General features: G+C 34.7%; 1 protein-coding gene across 1 annotated transcript in view; it reads right to left on the bottom strand.

Moving 5' to 3' along the window:
* LOC110686727 (general transcription factor 3C polypeptide 3-like) overlaps positions 1–18,614 on the bottom strand; it is a 28,372-nt gene extending 9,758 nt beyond the window's left edge. Inside the window, exons 1-12 of the mRNA XM_021863338.1 lie at positions 18,320–18,614; positions 18,173–18,240; positions 18,030–18,094; positions 13,427–13,758; positions 12,103–12,205; positions 10,829–10,936; positions 6,864–7,045; positions 4,871–5,066; positions 3,873–4,130; positions 3,385–3,528; positions 2,361–2,439; positions 50–163 (exon numbers count right to left, since the gene is read on the bottom strand). Coding sequence (XP_021719030.1) covers positions 50–163; positions 2,361–2,439; positions 3,385–3,528; positions 3,873–4,130; positions 4,871–5,066; positions 6,864–7,045; positions 10,829–10,936; positions 12,103–12,205; positions 13,427–13,734 — 1,492 coding nt within the window. The 5' untranslated portion in view covers positions 13,735–13,758; positions 18,030–18,094; positions 18,173–18,240; positions 18,320–18,614. The remainder of the gene's footprint in view (positions 1–49; positions 164–2,360; positions 2,440–3,384; positions 3,529–3,872; positions 4,131–4,870; positions 5,067–6,863; positions 7,046–10,828; positions 10,937–12,102; positions 12,206–13,426; positions 13,759–18,029; positions 18,095–18,172; positions 18,241–18,319) is intronic.
* Positions 18,615–20,734: the final 2,120 nt, after the last annotated feature.

Raw genomic sequence — 20,734 nt, 5'->3', positions numbered from 1 at the left:
CAAATGTTTTTAGTAGGAAAAGCAGTCAAGAAACATGCCACATCACTACCTGGGTTAGGTGGAGGTGAAAGCAATTCAACCGCTTCTTCTTCTCTGTTTTCCTTAAGGAGAAGGGAAGCTAGAGTTAAACGAGCATCAATGTCATCTTCACTTGCTTGTAATCCTGAAATGAGAGACTAGTTACTAGCAAGAATTAAGGTGGTCAAACCACATCAATTTTTTAAGCAACATCATATAGTATATACTACGAGTACGAGCAAAGTTCACAGCTTACAACATTCTCAGCTAAAATAGATTTCTACACTAGACAAAGCAATCTCAATGAAGCAGGTGAATGCTGGGAGGTGGGACCTATACCTTAGATACAAGGCAATATGCAGCTATTACAGATACTGTTCAACTTATAACACTACAATACAATCAAAACAGTTACTCTCTCTAACCCAAAATAATTGAATACATTTGACCTGGGTTTTGATTAAGAAAAAAAGTTATAATGCCATTAATTTTTTCACAATTCAGAATCTATATTTCTGCCAGTCACAGTGATACAACGACCAAGGTTAACAGAAAAGGTGCAGTGTGATACTAAACACAAAGAGTATTCTATCAGTTTTGGGATGGGTTACAATCAAAATCTAACCTTGCATATATCGTCAATATCGATATAGAAATGGATTCACCTCAATTATATGATAACCAATTTCATGCTAATGTAAGAGCCTATCCTGAGAGGGAGATAGGGTTGAAAATCTGAAAACTTTATTATAAAAGGAAATAAGGAATGAATCTGGTCCCAAAGACAAATGAATTGATACTAGTAATACTGGAGAAATTTCAATGAAGTTGATATTTAAGAATAAATTGTGGCAAGATTGGGTCACTCATTCAAAAATAATTTGGGCGGTGGAAAGATTATCAAGTTCATGCTTGGCATACTTTCTGATAGAATTCTTAAAAGCTGACCTGACACGAGAAACTAGAGCTGTCAAAAGTTGACCCAAACCATGAACCTAGCACAAAATTAGCAGTTTCTGTCACAATATTTGACCCAGTCAAGTAATTAAATGACACAACCTGTCAACCCGACACGTTTAAATCAAAGTTAGGTTAGGATTGAGAATTTTAACCCGCAAAAACCTGTCATCTTATTACATGACTTTGGCATTTATAGATTCACTGAGAACTACGCAATTACTTTTTTTTCAACATATTGGACTATTTGTAGTTTGGGTGGATTGGGCCTTATATAATAATAAAAAAAATTCTTTCAAGATTGGTTAGTAATTGATTTAATAAAATATTCTAGAGTACTTGTGGAAAACCTCATTATAGAATCATCCTCAGACATTTTTTATTCACTCACTTCTCTCTCTTCCCCTTTCTTTCTTCTCCCCCTTCTCTCTCAGTTGTGAAAATATTTTACCTCACATACTCCCAAGAAGCTGTCAGTCTGCAACTTCAACCTTCACAATTAAAAACCTCGTATTTTCAAAAACCATAGAAATCTGAATCAAGGTGATTATTAATTGGACCTTTGGTTTGGTTGATGGTATTATAAATTTAAGTAGAATCTAGTTTACTACTACGTATTTGTAATTATAAGTTGTGAATCGCTAAATCTCTTTCTTGCAAATTGCGTCTTCTCACATGAGTATTTTATCTCTTGTATTAATAAATTGTATGGATCACATATATGACATCAAATGTAATGGTTTTATTTTTTTTAATCAGTTGATTCAAAATCAGCATAAACATAAGAGTTAATTAGGTTATGCGGGTCAGACTAGATTAGGCAGGTTAGGTCATGTTGCGTTCAGGTCTGTCCAGACTTACCTGTTTAAATAAACAGGTTATGGTTCAGGTCATGGGTTCCAACCAGTATAAGATTGAACCCGATAAGAATCAAAAACTCAAATTGATATGAATTGTCTTGACCCAAAACCTATAAAGCTCAAAACACAATTCAACTCAAGATATTATAAATTAGGCTCTAGGAAAAAAATAATAACTCTCGGTTCAACCCAACCTATTATTTACAAGATCTGAGAAAAAGTTGACACCTAATTCAGCACAACCTGTATCAAACCTTGATTCAAATATGACATGAGTACTGAAAACGAGTTCCAATAAATCTCAAATTAATCAAACAAATAAATTAGGGGTATTAAATAGCCGTAAGATCAAATATACCAAACAGATAACACCACAGCACTGCATTAGTTAGTATGACGAAATGAGAAATATGATTAACTCAATTCAACTTACTTATAACTGGGCACTAAATAAATTAATTTCATGCCTATAAGGCTATAAGCTTAAAGAAGAGTAAGGAAAAGTGCTGCAGAAAAATTGCAAACCTTTGTAGAAAAACTGGATAGCTGAAGCAGCTTTTTCCAGAGCAGAGTAGCAGTGAGCAATTTTCAGACTTACGAGCTCCTACCAAAATGAAACTCAATATAGTCTTGGAAAATATTCAAATAGAGAAAGAATTTATCCTAGGAAATTAAAAATTAAAAATTAAAAAGTAATAGTAATATAATAATAATAATAATAATAATAAATTCAAAAAAAAAAAAAAAAAAAAAAAAGGTAACATCTCACAACAGCTCTCGAGGATTTTTGAATAAGGTACAACTTGTACTGTTATTAGGCACTTGGTATTTTGATGATGCAGGCTGCTTTACTTCTATACAGCCTTTTGTAGATAGTCTAGTAGCCAGTTTACTGTATAGATATACTTCATATATTTCATTTCTAATTAATTCATTATCAACATTTAAGGCTCGTTTAACTTTGAGTCTTTAACCCCTTCAAAATCTTGATCAATTAAACAAGCATAAGTCCCCAATTATTCATTTCTTACGAGTCTGCATAACAACTATTCATTTCTTATGAGTCTGCATAACGACTATTCATTTCTTCTGTTCATATTGCTTTTATTATGATGTCATGAGATTCAATACACAAAACCCATATACTACTATACTAGGCAACAAGCACAAGTCCCTCATTATTTGTTCCTTATCAATGTGCATAGCAAATATTCATTTCTTATGTTTACGATGTGATGTCATGAAATTCAATACACAAAACCCGGCTATCACTCAAATTGGGACAGGGAATCAGATGTATGTAGCTCAAAACCTATGTTACTCAGACTATTCAACTCCCCTCAAGTACTTGTGTCACACCCTCGCCACTCCAATTTAAGTATGCACTTGAGTGACTTGAGCCTTGATATTTCATTTTAAACCAAAAAAACAAGGAAATTTTGCATAAAAAAGCTAAATTCTGACACTTAGCATGCAACATAACAGTACACATTGCTAAGCAAACACAAAAAATGAAGAAAATTTCAAACACAGTAATAAATGACCATACATTTTTTAAGACACAGCCGTCTAACATCAGATAATACTTCAATGCTAACTCGTGTTGGTGCAGATTCACATATGAGTTGGCCACTGCCATCATATAGTCCATTTGCTGTTCCACATTATTCCTTTGAAGAAGAGAGAAACAAATCTGTACATCATTGGAAAAATAATAATACAATAAGTGTAGAGGTACCAATATCATTTTGACCATAACTACATAATTCTTTCTATCAGGCAATCAGCAATTAACAAATACAAGCCTTTGCAGATCAATAACAATTTTTTTTTTTTTTTTTTTTTTTTTTTGGGAAGGGGGGGGGGGGGGGGGGGAAGGGTTTGGTGGGGGGTGGGGGTGGGGTTGCTGGTAAGGCACTAAGGCATACATGTCAGACAAGAAAGCAAGTAGTATATGTAGCTAAGCATTCAAGCAACCAGAAAACAAATAAACCAACATTATAAGTTAATGCTTTCAGTATCATTTAAAAATCATACCTCTGCTTTCTCTATATTCCCAAGATGAGCATGGCAAATGCCTTCTCTTACTCTCAGACATAAAGGAAACTCTTTCACTAAACCACAGGCTTTCTTTGCATGCTCAATGTGCTGAAGTGCTTTAGTATAGGAATTGCTTTCTATGAAGAATAAAGCCAACATATCAACTACGGTTAAATCAGCTTCAGAAGGATGGTTGTTCAGGTAGTCCTCCAAAATAGTAATAGAACGTTCAAATTGGCCAGATCGTTTGTACAACTGCAAAATAAAACTAGTAAAAGACATAACATTTTCAAAATATAAAACATTACTATCTCTCATTGAAAAAGATTGTTCTCCTTTCTACTTTGGTAAGTTTCAAATAAGTAATAACAGAATTATTACAACACATTTTACATGTCCTCTTGACCAAATAAAACATTTGATTTTACGCATGAGATTAAATACTACTCGTATATACAGAGAAGATACATCCTCAGATTTAATCTTCAGATGAGAAGTGCACAAATCATAGCAAGGCTGTATAAAGAAATTTGTAATATGACAACATCTTATTCAGGCCAATCACAACACAGAACCAAAATGGCTTTGCATCAGTAACAATGTCACAAAGAGCCCTTGAATTTTTTATAAGGATCTTTTTACTGATTGCTATAATGGAAATTCAGAATTATTCAAAATGATAATCTTTGTATTTTCTACTAGTAATACGGTAATACAAACGGGCATGAAATATAAGGTCAATGAGTAGAAAAACAAGCCTAGGAGTTTAAGGCATCATAATCGGAACTTTTTCCTACTAAATGTGTATCATTTCTCTGTCACAGTAGCAAACACCACACATTCTTCTAAAGGTCAGAAGTCATCATAAAGGGCATAGTGAGACATCAAATATTACAAGTGACACGGCAATCCAAGTCATCAGTAAAAAAAAGAAAAATATACATAAAAATTAAAGATCTACTATAGAAATTTAAAAATGAGGATCAGGACTATACCATTGCAGCAGTCTTGAGTGCTTCTACATTATCAGGGCAGATTTGAACTATCTGATCATACGATTCAGCAGCTTTTGAAAAATCTCCTGCCTCCATGCAAAGTGAAGCACGATGGTACCTGAGTGTAATATCAGCTGGATCCGCAGTAATTGCCTTAGAAAGACACCACCAAGCTTGACCAATGTTACCCAGCTCTCTGCATAAAAAATTATGAGACCATCAAATCAAGTAAAATTATCACCAGCAAATTGTAAAGTATCTGATAATGGAGCAAAACTCTTGAAAAATTCTACAACTGAACCTCATGAGAAATCCATTTCTAAAATTTCATAAATACAAACAATATGAACACCTCAAAAGTATAAAAAAAATCAGACGGAAATAAGATAGTGATGGGTTTATAAAATATTAGCCTATCAAGGCTCCCCTTTTAAAGCTTATATCGACCCTTCTAAAAGTCTACTTGGAGTTTTTGACATTACCAATTATTTACAGAAGTGTTGGGCTAAGTTGGTTCGATTAATAACAAAGCCACTCACAAAATCTATTCTTTCAAGTAAGAATATTGAGACCTAAAATGCTGTTTCCATGATCACCTCAGTTCAGCTAGGTTACAAGTAATGTGGGGAGCCATTGCCAATGATCTGTGGCCAACCATTGCAAGGCAAGAAATGACCCGCAAAGAGTTTGGTGAGTGATAATAATAAAAAATTTGTCTATAATCTATATTATAATAGGTTATGTCCCAAGTGGACGGATCTCCATTACCAAGTATGTGTTTTTCTGCATATATTTTCATTCTCATTCATTACCCTCAATTATGGAAGTAATTTAGGGTGATAATTAGTAGTAATAAAAAAAAAAAAAAAAGAAAGAAAGAAAGAAAGAGAATGGTAATCCATAACCTGGGACATTCTCAGTCTCACTAACGAACATTCCGTAGAGAATTACACACAATCTCATGACTAATTGACTATCACCTCAATTTGCCACCTTGTTGGCCTGCACCAAAGGGCCATCAATCTTTTAGAAATGTTAATGGAAATTTCAGTGAACCCTAACTTTCAACCATAAACAAAATGTGCCTTTAATGATGTGTTACCCCATAGTAATTAACTTATATGGCCTATATGGGTGAAAATGAAGTATCAGAGTTTTATGGGTTTTCGTTTTTGTCAGCCAATGGGCCACACATGAAATTTGAAAGCGGATCTTTTCCAAAATGCTTATGGTAACCAAATTTTTACGCTTACTCTCCTTTTTCCCTCTATAATATTGTAAGAGGGTGTTTAGATCAAATATGAAAAATAGGTATAAGGTATGGGTTTAAAAAAACTAAAACTTAAAACCCATACAGACATACCTACTGTTTGTGAAATTTTCAATTTCTAAACCTATACCTTGAACCCACAACATATGGGGGTATAGAAACCAAGGAGGAAGTTGAGATGGCTCATAACAAACCAATAGGTATCAAGTAAAAGGAAAAAGAATATTAATCATTTTTGGATAAAAACAAACACATGGCATTAAGAAACAAGTTTCAAACCCATACCACCTTGATTTCATTAAATCCAAACCCATACCAATTTATAAACCAAACATCTCCTAAAGTGTTGTAAACGTATTAGTGGTATTACTCTTAGTTTGAACTTGATATCTTAACAACTTAAGACCGATTTTGTTACAAAACTATTATATTAAAATTTGCTTTATGTGGCTTTGGATACTTACATTTAAAGAAGAAAAGGTACATAAAGCTATTTTCACTTGTGTTCAAGTACTCCATATGTTCCATATTCCTCCTTTTTAGAATAGAAATAAGTTGATTGAAAAATTACATCAAAAGCTATGTAATATAAACATCACATTCCAGACAGGGGATTTTCTTCCTTTTTTCCAAATAAGTCGGCGAATTCAAAGCATTCCCAAGGATTTGTCTTTGAGTTTCCCACATGAACAAAGAATAATCAAAAAGTTCAAGGATGCTTACATGGACCAAGTCACAAGCGGTTTCCACAAAGGTGATTCTTTTGGACCAAAATTTGCAGCTAACATATAGCAGTTCACAGATTTCACTTTGTCGCCCATAGAGTTATATACGAGCCCAAGTGTATGATATGGATCCGGTAGGTTTGGGGCCAGTAGAACCACTTCTCTCAACAATCTGATAGCCTAAGACAGAATGACTAGAAAGTTAATGGACACCAAACAAACTAAGTTGAGACAGGAGTAATGTTGAGCTGAAAAGCACCTAAACATTAAGCTTAATTAAGCATAATAACGTTAGTGGAGTAATATGAGTAACTACAATGAACTACACAAAACAATGTATATTATCAGTGAAAAAAATAATGATACCACAAAATAAGAGATGCTCGATCCAAATATGGACCACACCATAGACTGGGTCATAACTCAGAAGAGGTAAAGATGTAGACATAATAAAGAATAGCCAGAGTAAGACAATGTGAAGTGGTAGATCAACGAAACATAATTAACTTGATAAATTATTAAACCAGCATATATAAACTAAATCAGCACATTATCAACTGTTCAAATTACTATTTCCAGGCAATATTGCAAGCAGAGAAAGGGTGTAGCTTGCACACATTATACAAAAGAGAAAAGCGTTTAAATTGGTTTAGAATGGGAGCAGGGGCGGGGGGCAAAGAATTCCGGGGCCCTGTGCGATATCTTAAAATTGGGCCCTTAAAAAAAATCGATTAAAGAATACTAATAGTAATAAATTGTCACGTTATGCAGCAAATACTTCAAGATAACACCAGGAATTGAAGATTGTAAAATTGTCATATATCCCAATAATTCAAATTGCAAATTTAATATACGAAATTTCGTTGCAAAATAAAAATAAAAATAAAAAAACAGAAATTTCAACAACCTGTTTTTACCAAAATATAAATAAATTACTCCATCATTTAAAGTTACACACAATAAGATATGATAAAGAAAGTAAAAGATACAATATTTACTTACAAACTCGTCAATTAATTGCTGGGATGAATTTGAGACTTTAGTCTACTTTTGTGTAAAAAATGGAAACCTTGTAAAAAATGGAAACCTTGAATGAGAGAGAAAGTAGATTCAAGAAATAAGAGAGGAGATAGAAGCAAATGAACAAATAGATAATCTTAGAAAGAGAAAGAGCAATAAGGAAAATAAATAAAATAATGAAAAAAAGAAGTCTCCAGAATTTTCTAAACCACTCTAATTGATCGAAAAAAGAGAAATAAGGTAAACAAAAAAAGTTAGGTAAGTTGATGGCTTTTTATTAGAAATATAGGTGGAATCAATGTTCAAACCCCTGACCTTCTCTTCAATGCACTACCACCTTACCAGTGAACCAAGAATACTTAAGTTGTTCAATATACTCAAAATAAGTTATACATAATTTTGGGGCCCCATAAATTGAGGGGCCCTGTGCGGTCGCCCAACGTGCACCATGTCAGTGCCGCCCCTGAATGGGAGATATTAAAAAAGGAAGAACTCAAAACTGAATTCTTGATTTATAAAGAAGTGATAATCAAAGCAAGGCAAAGCAAGGCAGAAAGGCAGATATACAGGGCACGATTGCTATGACAAGTTAAGTGTATTGACAAATACATGCTGCATCAGCACATTGCCAAATTGTTTAAAAGTTGAACACTTTCAGGGTGAATAACAAATGACAAAAGAGAAATGTAGCTTCCAGGCAAATAGGCAACCACACAAAGGGAAGATTTGGTTCAAATCGGTACAAAGTAGAAGAGATGGGAGTATGGGACAAACACGAACCACTACTATTCCTGGAAAATCGAGAACTATTAGCCAGAGTTTCCTAATTCTCGTACACCCCAGCATACCATGCTTTAGGCTTCCCCACTGATTCTCAATTTCTCAGCATTCCACAACTTTGAGAGGTCAAACAACTCTGAATAGCAAATCCCCTTCAACACAGCCCTAGACATGGTAGACCAAAAAGAAGGTGAATAATTTACTTTGGAGGTGTTTTAAATAGGTTTTTAGCCTGTTTTCCTAGGTTTACCATTTCAAACATTTGCACCAAGGGTAGACCTCTAGTATATACATTATCTTCCTGCCTCATAATCATTGACTTTAAAATTTGGCTAGAGCAAGAGAAATTTCAGAGCCTTGTTTTCTGTTTCTCAAAAGAACACCAGACACTGATGTGGTCAATTGGTAGTTTGACTCCTTACACTTCAAACTCGCCATGATTAATCGTATGTACCTCGGTGACGGTAGACTGTGAAGTGTGAACCCACAAGGTTTGAAGTCTGAACTGTGTTAACTGAGATAAGTTGCCCGTGTAAACTCTGGATATGCTATGTGGCAAAGCAACAAACAGGGAAAAGTCCTCAACTAGGCCCTCTATACACAAGCTTCCTCCGTGTTTTAGCTTCCCATTAATATCCCCACATTGCATGAATGGACCAGGACCTAAATACATTTAGGTTTCTAAAAAGTGAAGACTTCCTTTAAGTACAACTATGGATCAAACCCCCAGCAGGTGCAGCATCTCAATATACAGCCTTTGTAAACAATCACAAGTAGAACACACAACCAACACTCCAGTTTATGAAAAAAAATTTAAGCATCCTAAGGAAGTCTTCAACCCCTTGTAGAAGACAGTGCAAACCAGCATCAGCAATACCTAGAGTTAAACCATATTCTTCATGTGATGTGCTTTCTCTAACACTGCCACTAACAAAGTGAAGTGTAAGGATACTACTAATTAGCATAATTACTAGTACATACATAATGTTAGTAATGGGATTCTTCCCCAAATGTGGACCTCAACTTTCAAGTTAAGTGCCTCCCTAATTTTGAACATGAAGGAAACATGATCAACCCCCCAAATTGTGAACAATTGAACATAACCCGTTTAGTCTCCTTACTCATGCCAAAGAAAGCAAGTTTCATTTCCTTTCAAAATATTCACTTAAAACAAGTCAGAATTTCTAACTTTTCAAGAAAAATATAGGTAAACTCCTAGATAAGGAAATACTCAAGGACAATATAAGGATAAACATCTGCACAGGAAAGAACTCGTCTAAAAAAACAATGAGAATAAATAGACAAATAGAGTGCCAATCACGCTTCAGTCGTTAAAAGGTAACCCTAGGAAAAGCTGCATATAGTAGCCCAAAGAAAAGCACAGTAGGCCACTCTCAAAGCCTCATGACAATAGTTGTATTCTGAAAACTCCATCTTGTAAAAAGTGTTAAGAGTCGTACAGATTAGTTTGTAACTATCATTTATTTCGAATTACAAAATTTAAGGTTGGCCAATCATTCAGATTTTCAAAAAAAAAAATCCCCTTATTACTTCCACAATTTGCATGGCTGGCAATCTTACATGTAAAAGAGAAAAAAAAAAAAAAAAAAAAAAAAAAAAAAAAAAAGAGGGGGGTACAAACTATGTAATACAGTATCATATAAAAATAGAATATAAAAAAAAGCAAGAAGTGCCCTAACTTTTCCCAGAAAATAACTTGATCGCCAAATCGAACACTCCACAGACAGATGACAAACATCAAAGAACTTATACGGCTGTAAATCTTTGTGGGTGGTTGACCATAACTTAATTTTTGTACCACACCATCTTACACTAATTTGTCTGCTTCCAAAACAATTCCAATTATTATTTATAGCAAACCCTATACTACTACTAGTCTTAATTTATTATAAGTACAGTTGCATTCATTTTCACTCCCTAACCCAAACTACTAGAGAATAATCATTATCTAGAGAGTGTGCTAAACCTGAGAAGGCCAAAATCTTGCTCTGATCATGCAGGGAAGCAAAAAAAAAACCATAATTCAATGCGATTAAAGAGGAAAGGGAAAATACATCAATTGAGTAGACAATGATTGATTCAACTTAAAATTCAACTTCCAAAATTAAAAGAGGCACAAATGTTAAATAGAGCAACACATACTTCTTCATAGCGGCCATGTGCATAATGAAGATTAGCATCACCAAGCTTCCTTGTGATTTCAGTGCTAAGCTTATTTCTTGATCCTTTACGCCTCCCTCTCTTCTTAGGCTGTAGTATAGTATAAAACAAGAAAACAGAGTGAGATGTGATAAAACACGAAATAAAGTAGTAGTAAGGAGTAAGGGAGATATGCATATATCATAAGATATTAGATTACAGGTCACCATATAAAGAAGTTGCAAGTATAGTGTGTAGAATATAGATACTCCCAAACAAATTAAATAGCCTCACATTTTCAAAATATGCAATAACAAGAATAAAAAATAATAATAATAATAAAGAAAATTAAAAAAATAAATAAATAATTAATGTAGCTGCAAAATGTCCTGCCATGATAACTGCAGGCTGCAGCCAAGGATCCCAAAATACACACACTGACTACAAAAATAAGGAAAAGGAAGAGCAAGGACATGACCGGAATAATAAAAAGTGAAGAACTTCAACACCATGTAAGTGTAAAACATCACAGCATATAACTATCCAGAGCAAACAAACAAATAATTCTAACTATGACTAGTATAGTGGGAATTTGATAGAAAAAATTTCAACGCGTGGAAATGAAGCTTTCCGACAAGTTCTACAACAAGCACCATTGGTATAGATACATGCATTTAGTCAATATTGATAGATGAAAAATATATATCACAACATGATATTGATAAATTTCTCCCATCCAGATGTGGAACCAATTAATTAAACCCTTGTGAAGGCATAATCACAGCCCATAATAGATCCTTAAGCAACCAATTGGATGTTGGTGTAGTGGTGACACTTGGTAGGGAGAACCGCGTGTTTGATCCCCCACAACAACAATTGGGAGGGGATTGGAACCTAACCACCCAGAACTGAGCCCCAAATCCGGATTAGCCCAAAGAGTGAACCGGATGGAACACAAAAAAAAAAACAGATCCTTAAGCACATTAATAGACAGAATATTGTTGTTGCTGTTGTTGTTTTTTTTTTTTTTAATATCGATACGCTTATGCACCATATTGTCCACATATAGCTTTACATCTTCGTACACTTAACTTACGCATGTCCTAGTTATCCATGTCCTAATTACCTTGTTTTTACTTTCTTCAGACACAAATGTTCTTATATGCAATAAGTTTAATCTCTAAAGAAACCATTTTAACAGATAAAGAAAATTCCATCATAAAAACTTTGCAAAAACTCACTAAAGAAAACAGAGTCCCAATTATCAATATAATTACCTTCTTAGATCTTCGCCTAGAAGTATAACTCATGACCTCCTCCATTTCTGCAGGGGTTGCTCCAACATTAATCTCCGGCCTCTGCTTCTTAGCTGACCCTTCTCTGCCAAAATAACCAATTTGTAAAAATTTAATGTCAACTCACACCAGCAACATTCCCAAATAAAGCTTAATATAACCTGGGAGCTTCTACATATGATGTATTGAGCTTCTACATATGATGTATCAAACTGATTAAGAATGAAACCACACACTTGCACGCACACACACACACACACACCACCCACCCACCCACACACACACACACACACCCACACCCACACCCACACCCACACCACACACAACACACCACACACCACACACCACACACACACCCCCACACCCACACCCACACCCACCCCGCACCCCCACACACACACACCAACACCCACACACAACTATTCACAACTCAATAAATTATTCACAGATCTCCAAATCTCAGGAATCCAGGATATACCCTGAACTATTCACAACTCAAAAAATTATTCACAGATCTCAATCCAGGATATACCCTAATGAAATGATAGTAGCTGAATAAATTTGTGCTCCTACAACATTAATAAATCTAACAAATCCACAAGCAGCCAAAAAGTCATTATATTGCTGGAAAGCATTTATGCTGTGTAAGTGATCTACTTAGACTTTACATCGGAATAAGTAGCAGTGAAGAATATGCATTGAAGGTCTTTATGCAATTAAGAATATACGAGGACTAAAAGCAGTAAAATGAACCTTCAGGCAAAGTGAAGAATATGCACTTAAGGTCTTCAAATAAGTGCATATATGGCAGCGATTCCCAGGTATTAACCAGTTGAGACATAGTTCATAGTTGACAATGTACCAACAGTTTAACACCAACTTGCTAACTCAAAACACAAATTCGCTCAAAACAGATGATTGTCATATGCGTTTTCATGTTCTATCAAACCACTTTTGAATGCTACCTCTGCCAGGCTTTCTAAATACCCAAAAGATTGCATACATATTTGTTCTCTTCATCATAAATAAACTTATTGCATGAAAAATAAGTCATTTTGATAAGGGCTATCTGAGCTCAGAATTACAATGTGTTAAGATCAGTCAATTATATGCAAAAAAACACACTTATTTTTCCACATACATTAATGCCCCATCGCTATATAAAGTGTTGGTGCTAGACTGCTATTCATGCTAGACTGTTCTTGTTTCAATATACAATTAAATAATATTTTCTAAAAAAAAATTATGCAGAAGTCAACACAACTATAAGGAAATGAAAAAAAATGCAAGGTGATAAAGTAAATACCCTTGGCCTTTCCGCCTCTTCCCAACCAAAGTTCCATAGTTGAGCTTTTCCAGCTCTTGATAAAGTTGAACCTCAGAAGTACCTTCTTTAACAAAATCCAAAGGGTTTATATTCCCTTCAAATCTCACTGAACATTCCTCTTCCTCTTCTTCCTCCAACTCATTCTCGCCTTCTTCACCTTCTCCCTCCTCACCTCCATCACCATCTTCTTCGTTGTCTTCTTCTTCTTCCTCCTCCTCCTCTTCCCCATCTGATAATTCTCTCTCCTCAAAGATATTGTCTTCCTTCATCCCATCTTCGCTCTTCATCGAGATAAAACAATTCAAGTAACCCTGCAACAAATATAGGGAAATCATCGTGACCAAGTGATCTGTTGCAGTCATGTTAAATCACAAATTAAACAGAATTATTCGTACCCTTAACAAACATGGTCACAATTGAGTATAATACGTCATATAATTCAGTAAAATAAAAAAAAAAAAAAATGGCTCTGTTTGGTGGTAGCGTTTGAGGTAGCGATTAGCGTTTTGACTAGTCAAAACACTACTAGAAAAAATTTGAGAGTGTTTGGCAAGGTAGCGGTTCTAGTAGCGGTTAGCGATAGAGGTAGCGTTTAGGTAGCTTTTCTCAAACATTAAAAATATTAGTGTTTAGAAGAGGGGTAGCGTTTGACAAATTTTTATTACTTTTTAATTAATATTTATATGAATTTTGATATATTTTAGTATTGCAAACGCTACTTTTGTCAAACACTCATACTATCAACTGATCTTTTGACAGCTAACCTATACCCACTACTAATTGACAGCTACTCGCTACCTTACACTACTAGAAATAGGATGTTTTTCAACGGAAAAATTCCGTCGGGGTCACTTGAAATTCCGTCGGAATGCTCTGTCGCCAAAGCTTTTGTAGGAAATTTGCCCTTTCCCGATGGAATTTCCGTCGGAAATGCTAATTCCGACGGAAATACATTTGTCAAAGCTTGGTTTGACTTAAATTGGAAATCCGTCGCAACATTCCGACGGACTGATTTCCGTCGGAACATACACTCTTCCGACGGAATTTTCTGTCGGAATATCTGTATTTGCGAGGGAATATTATTCCATCGGAAATTTACAGTGCCTTATTCCGTCACAAATTTCAGACGGATTTCATTTCCCTAGTTTTTACGACGGAATTTTGCATCTGAATTTCCGTTGCAATATTCCGACGGATTAATTTTCCGTCGCAACAGCAGGGTTTCTGACGAATTATCCATCAAAAACTTGCTAATTTAATAAATTTATTGATTTTTTTTTTTGGGAATTACCACCATTCGAAACCTATACCTCCTGCACCTAATCCATGATAAAATTAAATAAATGATTTAATTATATATATATATATATATATATATATACACACACACACATTGTATGCGGCCATAAAACATAATCCAAATTAAGTACATGTACATACTACATTTAACTAAAGCTAAGCTACAGCCGGAATATCCTGCAGTGCTCCGCCACTACCCGGGTCATCCCTGGGTCCCGATGGGCAAACGACTCATAACTCCTCCCACCTCTCCTGGTTTCTCCACTCCATTGCGGCCATTGTTGCTTCAAGTCGGGCTTCCATCTCGACTTCCAATTCACTCCGGATTTCACTGCGAAGAGCCTGCACCCTATGCTCCATCTGATCCTGCATATGAGAAACAATGGAAGGCGTGTACTGCTGTGAAGACGTGGAAATTCGTCCCATCCGGCTGCCATAGTACAGCTTTGCACTTCGACCAAGTCCCTTCACACGACCCTTCTTGTTGCGACCACCCACGGTCTCCCAGTACAATTCATTCGGACTCTTCCGAATCCCTTGAATGCTTGCCTCTTCAACCTTCTTCTAGTAAGCCTCGTACAAGATATACATATGAAAAGGAGCAACTTACTAAGTTTAAGGAAGCATTTTTAACAAAATAGAACCAAGTGAGGCCTAAGTGACTTCTACGTTGCCCATTTTCTTCATTTATTACCAAATGAACTCTTTCTTTCTCATAACATGTCAATGATAGGTAGTTTTAGGTGCATAGACAAAAAAACCAAAGTAACTAAGTTTTGGGAACCATTTTCATCCAAATTCATACAAATGTGGCCTAGGTGACTTCTACTTTGCCCATTTTCAATGTTTCTTAGCAAATGAACTCTATCTTTCTCATAACATGTCAATGATAGGTAGTTTTAGGTGCATAGGGCTTCAAATGACAAAAAAAAACAAAGTAACTAAGTTTTAGGAACTTTTTTCATCCAAATTCATACAAATGTGGCCTAGGTGACTTCTACTTTGCCCATTTTCAATGTTTCTTAGCAAATGAACTCTTTCTTTCTCATAACATGTCAATGATATGTAGTTTAGGTGCATAGGGCTTCAAATGACAAAAAAAACCAAAGTAACTAAGTTTTAGGAACCTTTTTCATCCAAATGTGGACTAGGTGACTTCTACGTTGCCCATTTTATTCATTTATTACCGAATGAACTCTTTCTTTCTCATAACATATCAATGATATTCGTTGTTTTAGGTGTATAGGGCTTGAAATGACAACAAAAACCAAAGTAACTAAGTTTTAGGAACCTTTTTCATCCAAATTCATCCAAATGTGGCCTAGGTGACTTCTACATTGCCCATTTTCTTCATTTATTATCAAATGAACTCTTTCTTTCTCATATAATGTCAATGATAGGTAGTTTTAGGTGCATAGGGCTTGAAATGACAAAAAAAAAAACCTAAGTAACTAAGTTTTAGGAACCTTTTGTGCCTTGTACTCGAGGGTTTTTCGAATGCCATGTCACTAGGGTGTGCCATTGTACCTTGTACTCCAGGGTTTTTCGAATGTCATGTCATTTCCTCCGAAATGTTCTTGGTTACAAAGAGCCTTTGTAACCTGGGTGTGATCGGGAAATAAAATAAAACATTCAAAAGCACTAAGCTACCTTTAGAAGTCTTCTTGTATCGGTCGCTGCCACACACCCGCTGAGCATCATCCTTCCAAAACAACATACATCCTTTCGGGCATGCATGAATCTTTTCATGAGGCAGCTCAAAACCCTTCACAATCTTCTTCACCTCATAGAATGTATTGGCCATATGGTTGTTGTTAGCAATCGCTTTACTGACTAAAGAAGCAAACCTATCAACACATCTGTAGGGCAAATTATACTCACACTTTAGACTAGTAATTCTAGCAGTCATCTCTAGCCATCTCTAACACAGACAATGAACTCCCTTCGTATAATGATTGTTCAGAAGCCTTCAACAAATCTAGAAAATGCTTGGCTTGTGCATTAGGTTCCTCCTCTGAATGCCCTTGGTCTTTAGTATGACCAAAAGCATCGAAAACCATTTCACGATATTTGTTAGACCACCCTTCAAGAACTCCTAGAAACCCTTCCCCATGACACATCCACTCATAGTAATTAGGTAGAAAACCCTTGCGAAACAAATGAATTTTAACCGTTTCCGCATCCCAAAGCCGTTTGTTCTTACATTTAAAGCATGGACACCTAACTTCATTCGGGTTACTACTCTCGAGATGATCTTTGATGAACTGAATGAATTCATCAACCCCTTTCACGAACTCTGGATTAATAGAAAGCCCAACCTTCCTTTCATACATCCAGCTACGTTCTCTTCGTTTCATGATTACAACTTCTACACAACTCACGCATGTGTAATCACATTAGTCACAAAGCGTATTTAATACTCATTATCCATCAAAGTGTTATTGAAATGCAAATGCGCTTTAAAATGATGTCCAAGGGTCCTTATCACTCCAACCTAACCCATCCTTGTACGTTTAATCCCACTAATGAATGTAACCCAGGTTTTCAATTCTATGAAAAATCCGACAGCATTTCCATACAACTCTCCAAGTACACGATGTAGGCGATTAAACACACCTACATATGTATCCGGAGAACATTGTAGAGAAATAACAAGGCAGGATATTCCCTAGAATCAATAACAAGACATACATTCACCACCTAAGTGAGAATAAGCGTACAAGGACAGTCTCATCCGAGGACTATTCAAGACATACTCCTAATGTGTATGCCTTGAACGGGTATCTAGGCATATGATTATGCAAATGATTTATTTAAAAATATATAAACTAAACTAACATACATTATATTAAACAAATATATCATAATTAATCTAAACAAAACTAACATATCATAATATTAAACCAAAATAACATACATTATATAAAACTAAACTAAACTAAGCTACATTATATTAAACTAAACAAAACTAACTACATTATATTAAACTAAAGTAATCTAACATACATCATATTAAACTAAACCAAACCAAACTAACATATCATAATATTAAACTAAACTAACATACATTACATAAAACTAAACTAAATTAAACTACATTAGATTAAACTAAGCAAAACTAAACTAACATGCATTGTATTAGGGTTTGTAATGTGACAATTAAACCTAACTATTAGTACAAATCCTACACAAAAATTAAAAAAAAAATATATATATATATAAAAGGGTTAATTATTATTCCAAAATTAAATTAAATTGAAACAAAAGGGGAAAAGGAACTCACTATGGGTAGATAAAAACTCGGTGGTGGCTGCACGGCAAGCTCGGTGGAAGCGTCGTCGGTGGTGGCTGCAAAATAAGGGTGGTGGAGGAAATTAATTTATTAAAAATTTAAAAAAAGAAAAGGGGGAAAGTAGGAGGACTTACCGGAATTTGTGGTGGTTCTGGTCGCGGCGACGCAGGGGAGGAAGTCGGAGGTAGCTTGGTGGAGGTGGCTGCGAAGTACAGTTAGGGTTTTACCGGTTGTATTAAAAAAAATTTAAAAAAAAAAAACAAAAAAACAACAACACTGACCTTTTCCAACGGCGTCAGGGGCGGCAGAAGCTGGCTCTGGTGGCAGCGATGAACGGGTGTGGCTGAGGAAAATTGAATGATCAAATGGTCATCGGCATTCCGACGTCAATGTTTGTGGGAAGCTGAAGAGGAGGGGGGGAAATGGTGGTTTCAGGACTGATCATATGATTTATGTTATCTAACGAATCAACAATCACTCAAACTTATTAATATCATAATAATTTGAATACGGACGACAGAAAAGTAAAAATAACTTCTTATTTCCTTTTTTTTGTTTTTTGTTTTAAAAAAACAGCAAAACTGAAAACAAAAAACGATACCAAACAAAGAATTGGATTTTTTCCCAAAGTGAGCTTTATTGGCAAAGTATTAACCAAATTGGTCTCGTGGCAAAAGTATTTCCCAAACTAAGCTTCTGGGGTGAAACGCTGTCTCGGACAACGTTTTACACCCAGTTTTTTATAAAAAAAATTCAAGAAATAAAACCCAGTTTTTTATAAAAAAAATATGAAATACGAAGTTTGAGAAAAAAGTTAAACTACCATAAAACGCTACCTCAGACAGCATTTATTGTACAGCATAAAACGCAGCCTGAGGCAGGGGCGGCAGGGGAGGCGTTGGCAAGGGCAGTGGTTCTTTGTTTGTGACAATGAGAGTTAGTCAGAGAGAGAGTGTAAGTTGCGTTTGTAAAATTGAGAAAAAAAAAGCCACTGGAATTCGTTATAATTCCCCGCAAGAAACGCTGCCTGAGGTAGCGTTTCATTTAAAGATATAAACGCTGCCTCAAGCAGCGTTTATTTGTATAAAAAAGTATGAAATACGAAGTTTGAGAAAAAAAAAGTCAAATTACCATACGTTTTACGTCTTGAATTTTTTTAAAAAAAAAAAAACTGGGTGTAAAACGTTGTCCGAGACAGCGTTTCACCCCAGAAGCTTAGTTTGGGAAATACATTTGCCACGGTTTCGTAAATAATTTGCCAATAAAGCTCAATTTGGAAAAAAATCCCAAGGAATTAGCGGTTTTAAGCTTTTTATTTTTTAAAAAAAAAAAACAAAAGATGACGTGGACGGTAAGTCCGGAATTTTATCAAATTGTAGCGTATATATGGAATTTTATTTTTTTTTAACATTATATATAGAAATTGCTCTGTTATATGCATAGGCAGATGCTCTAAGGGATAAGAGGGGTCAAAGGAACCCACTTACTTTGGTGTCAAATTTTTTAATTATATAGTAGAAGTAATGGATTTTTTTTTTTTCCAAGAGATTTGCCTTTCTTTTAATCAAACTTGACCCCACTTACATAGTTACATTGGAGTTAAATGACGTTTTACACTTCTATTGTGGGGCATTATATGTTCTATAGATTGTCTTCGTTGTATAAGACACATAATTAAAATAAATACTAGAAATAAAATTGAGATAATTAATAAATTTCACAAATTTATACTTACAAAATGATCCAAATCACAATATAAATATGAAAAATGTTAGTTGTTAAATTGAACCCACTTAATTAAAATTCTAGATCCGCCTCTGGTTGTAAGGGTTACTCGGTCAGTGCTACAAGCATTATTTCATCAGTGTTATACGAGTTACTCGATCAGTGTTATAAGAGCTACTTTGTTTTTTTACAAGTGATCACATGTTGTGGCCAGCCGTACACAAGATGGACTGGTCAATAAATTATTTGCGTTTTTTTTTTAATATTTAGCCCCTTAACTTCTACTGTTTTCCTTGTAAAAAATTAAAAAAAAAAATCCTCTATATGGTTTTGAAAAAAATAAAAAACAATATTGGAAGTTTTTTTTAAGGAATAGTGAAAGTTATGGAGCTATATATTTTTAATTTATTTTTTTTAAAAAAGTGCACATAATTTAAGGATTGGAGCTTTCAAGTGATATGGTGAAAAAAGTTAAGATAAAAATTGTGCAATTATAATTTAGATTTTTTTGTTAATATATAAAGAAACAAGATTTCGTTAATGATATATAGTCGAGTGACAAACCCTAAGAAATCTAAATTAAAAGACAAATACAAATATAGAACACCTTAAAATTAATTAAATCGCATATTCGATCAACAATAGCCTGAATTAAAAAAAAAAATCTAAAGCAATACAATCTGTGAGTTAGCACTAATTCAACATGCAATCCACTGATGCATAGTCAATTGGGTGAAAATACTCATGTAGTTCTTCAAATACTTACGGTGATTATAAAACCCTAGATCTTCAATCCTCGCCAAACGAACGAAATAAACCACAATTGAAAAAACATCACTGAACCAATGGACTATCATATCAAAGATAACAACATGCAATTGCTTTTAACGTAATTTTTGTTTTCGGAATTTATGAATTTTTTCAATCCAGTATGGGTTCAGCTGTATAATATATATCCCGTTTATTTTGTA

Source organism: Chenopodium quinoa, unplaced genomic scaffold (genome assembly GCF_001683475.1).
Source record: "Chenopodium quinoa cultivar QQ74 unplaced genomic scaffold, ASM168347v1, whole genome shotgun sequence".
Lineage (NCBI taxonomy): Eukaryota > Viridiplantae > Streptophyta > Magnoliopsida > Caryophyllales > Amaranthaceae > Chenopodium > Chenopodium quinoa.
This window is presented reverse-complemented; position numbering and strand designations above follow the sequence as displayed.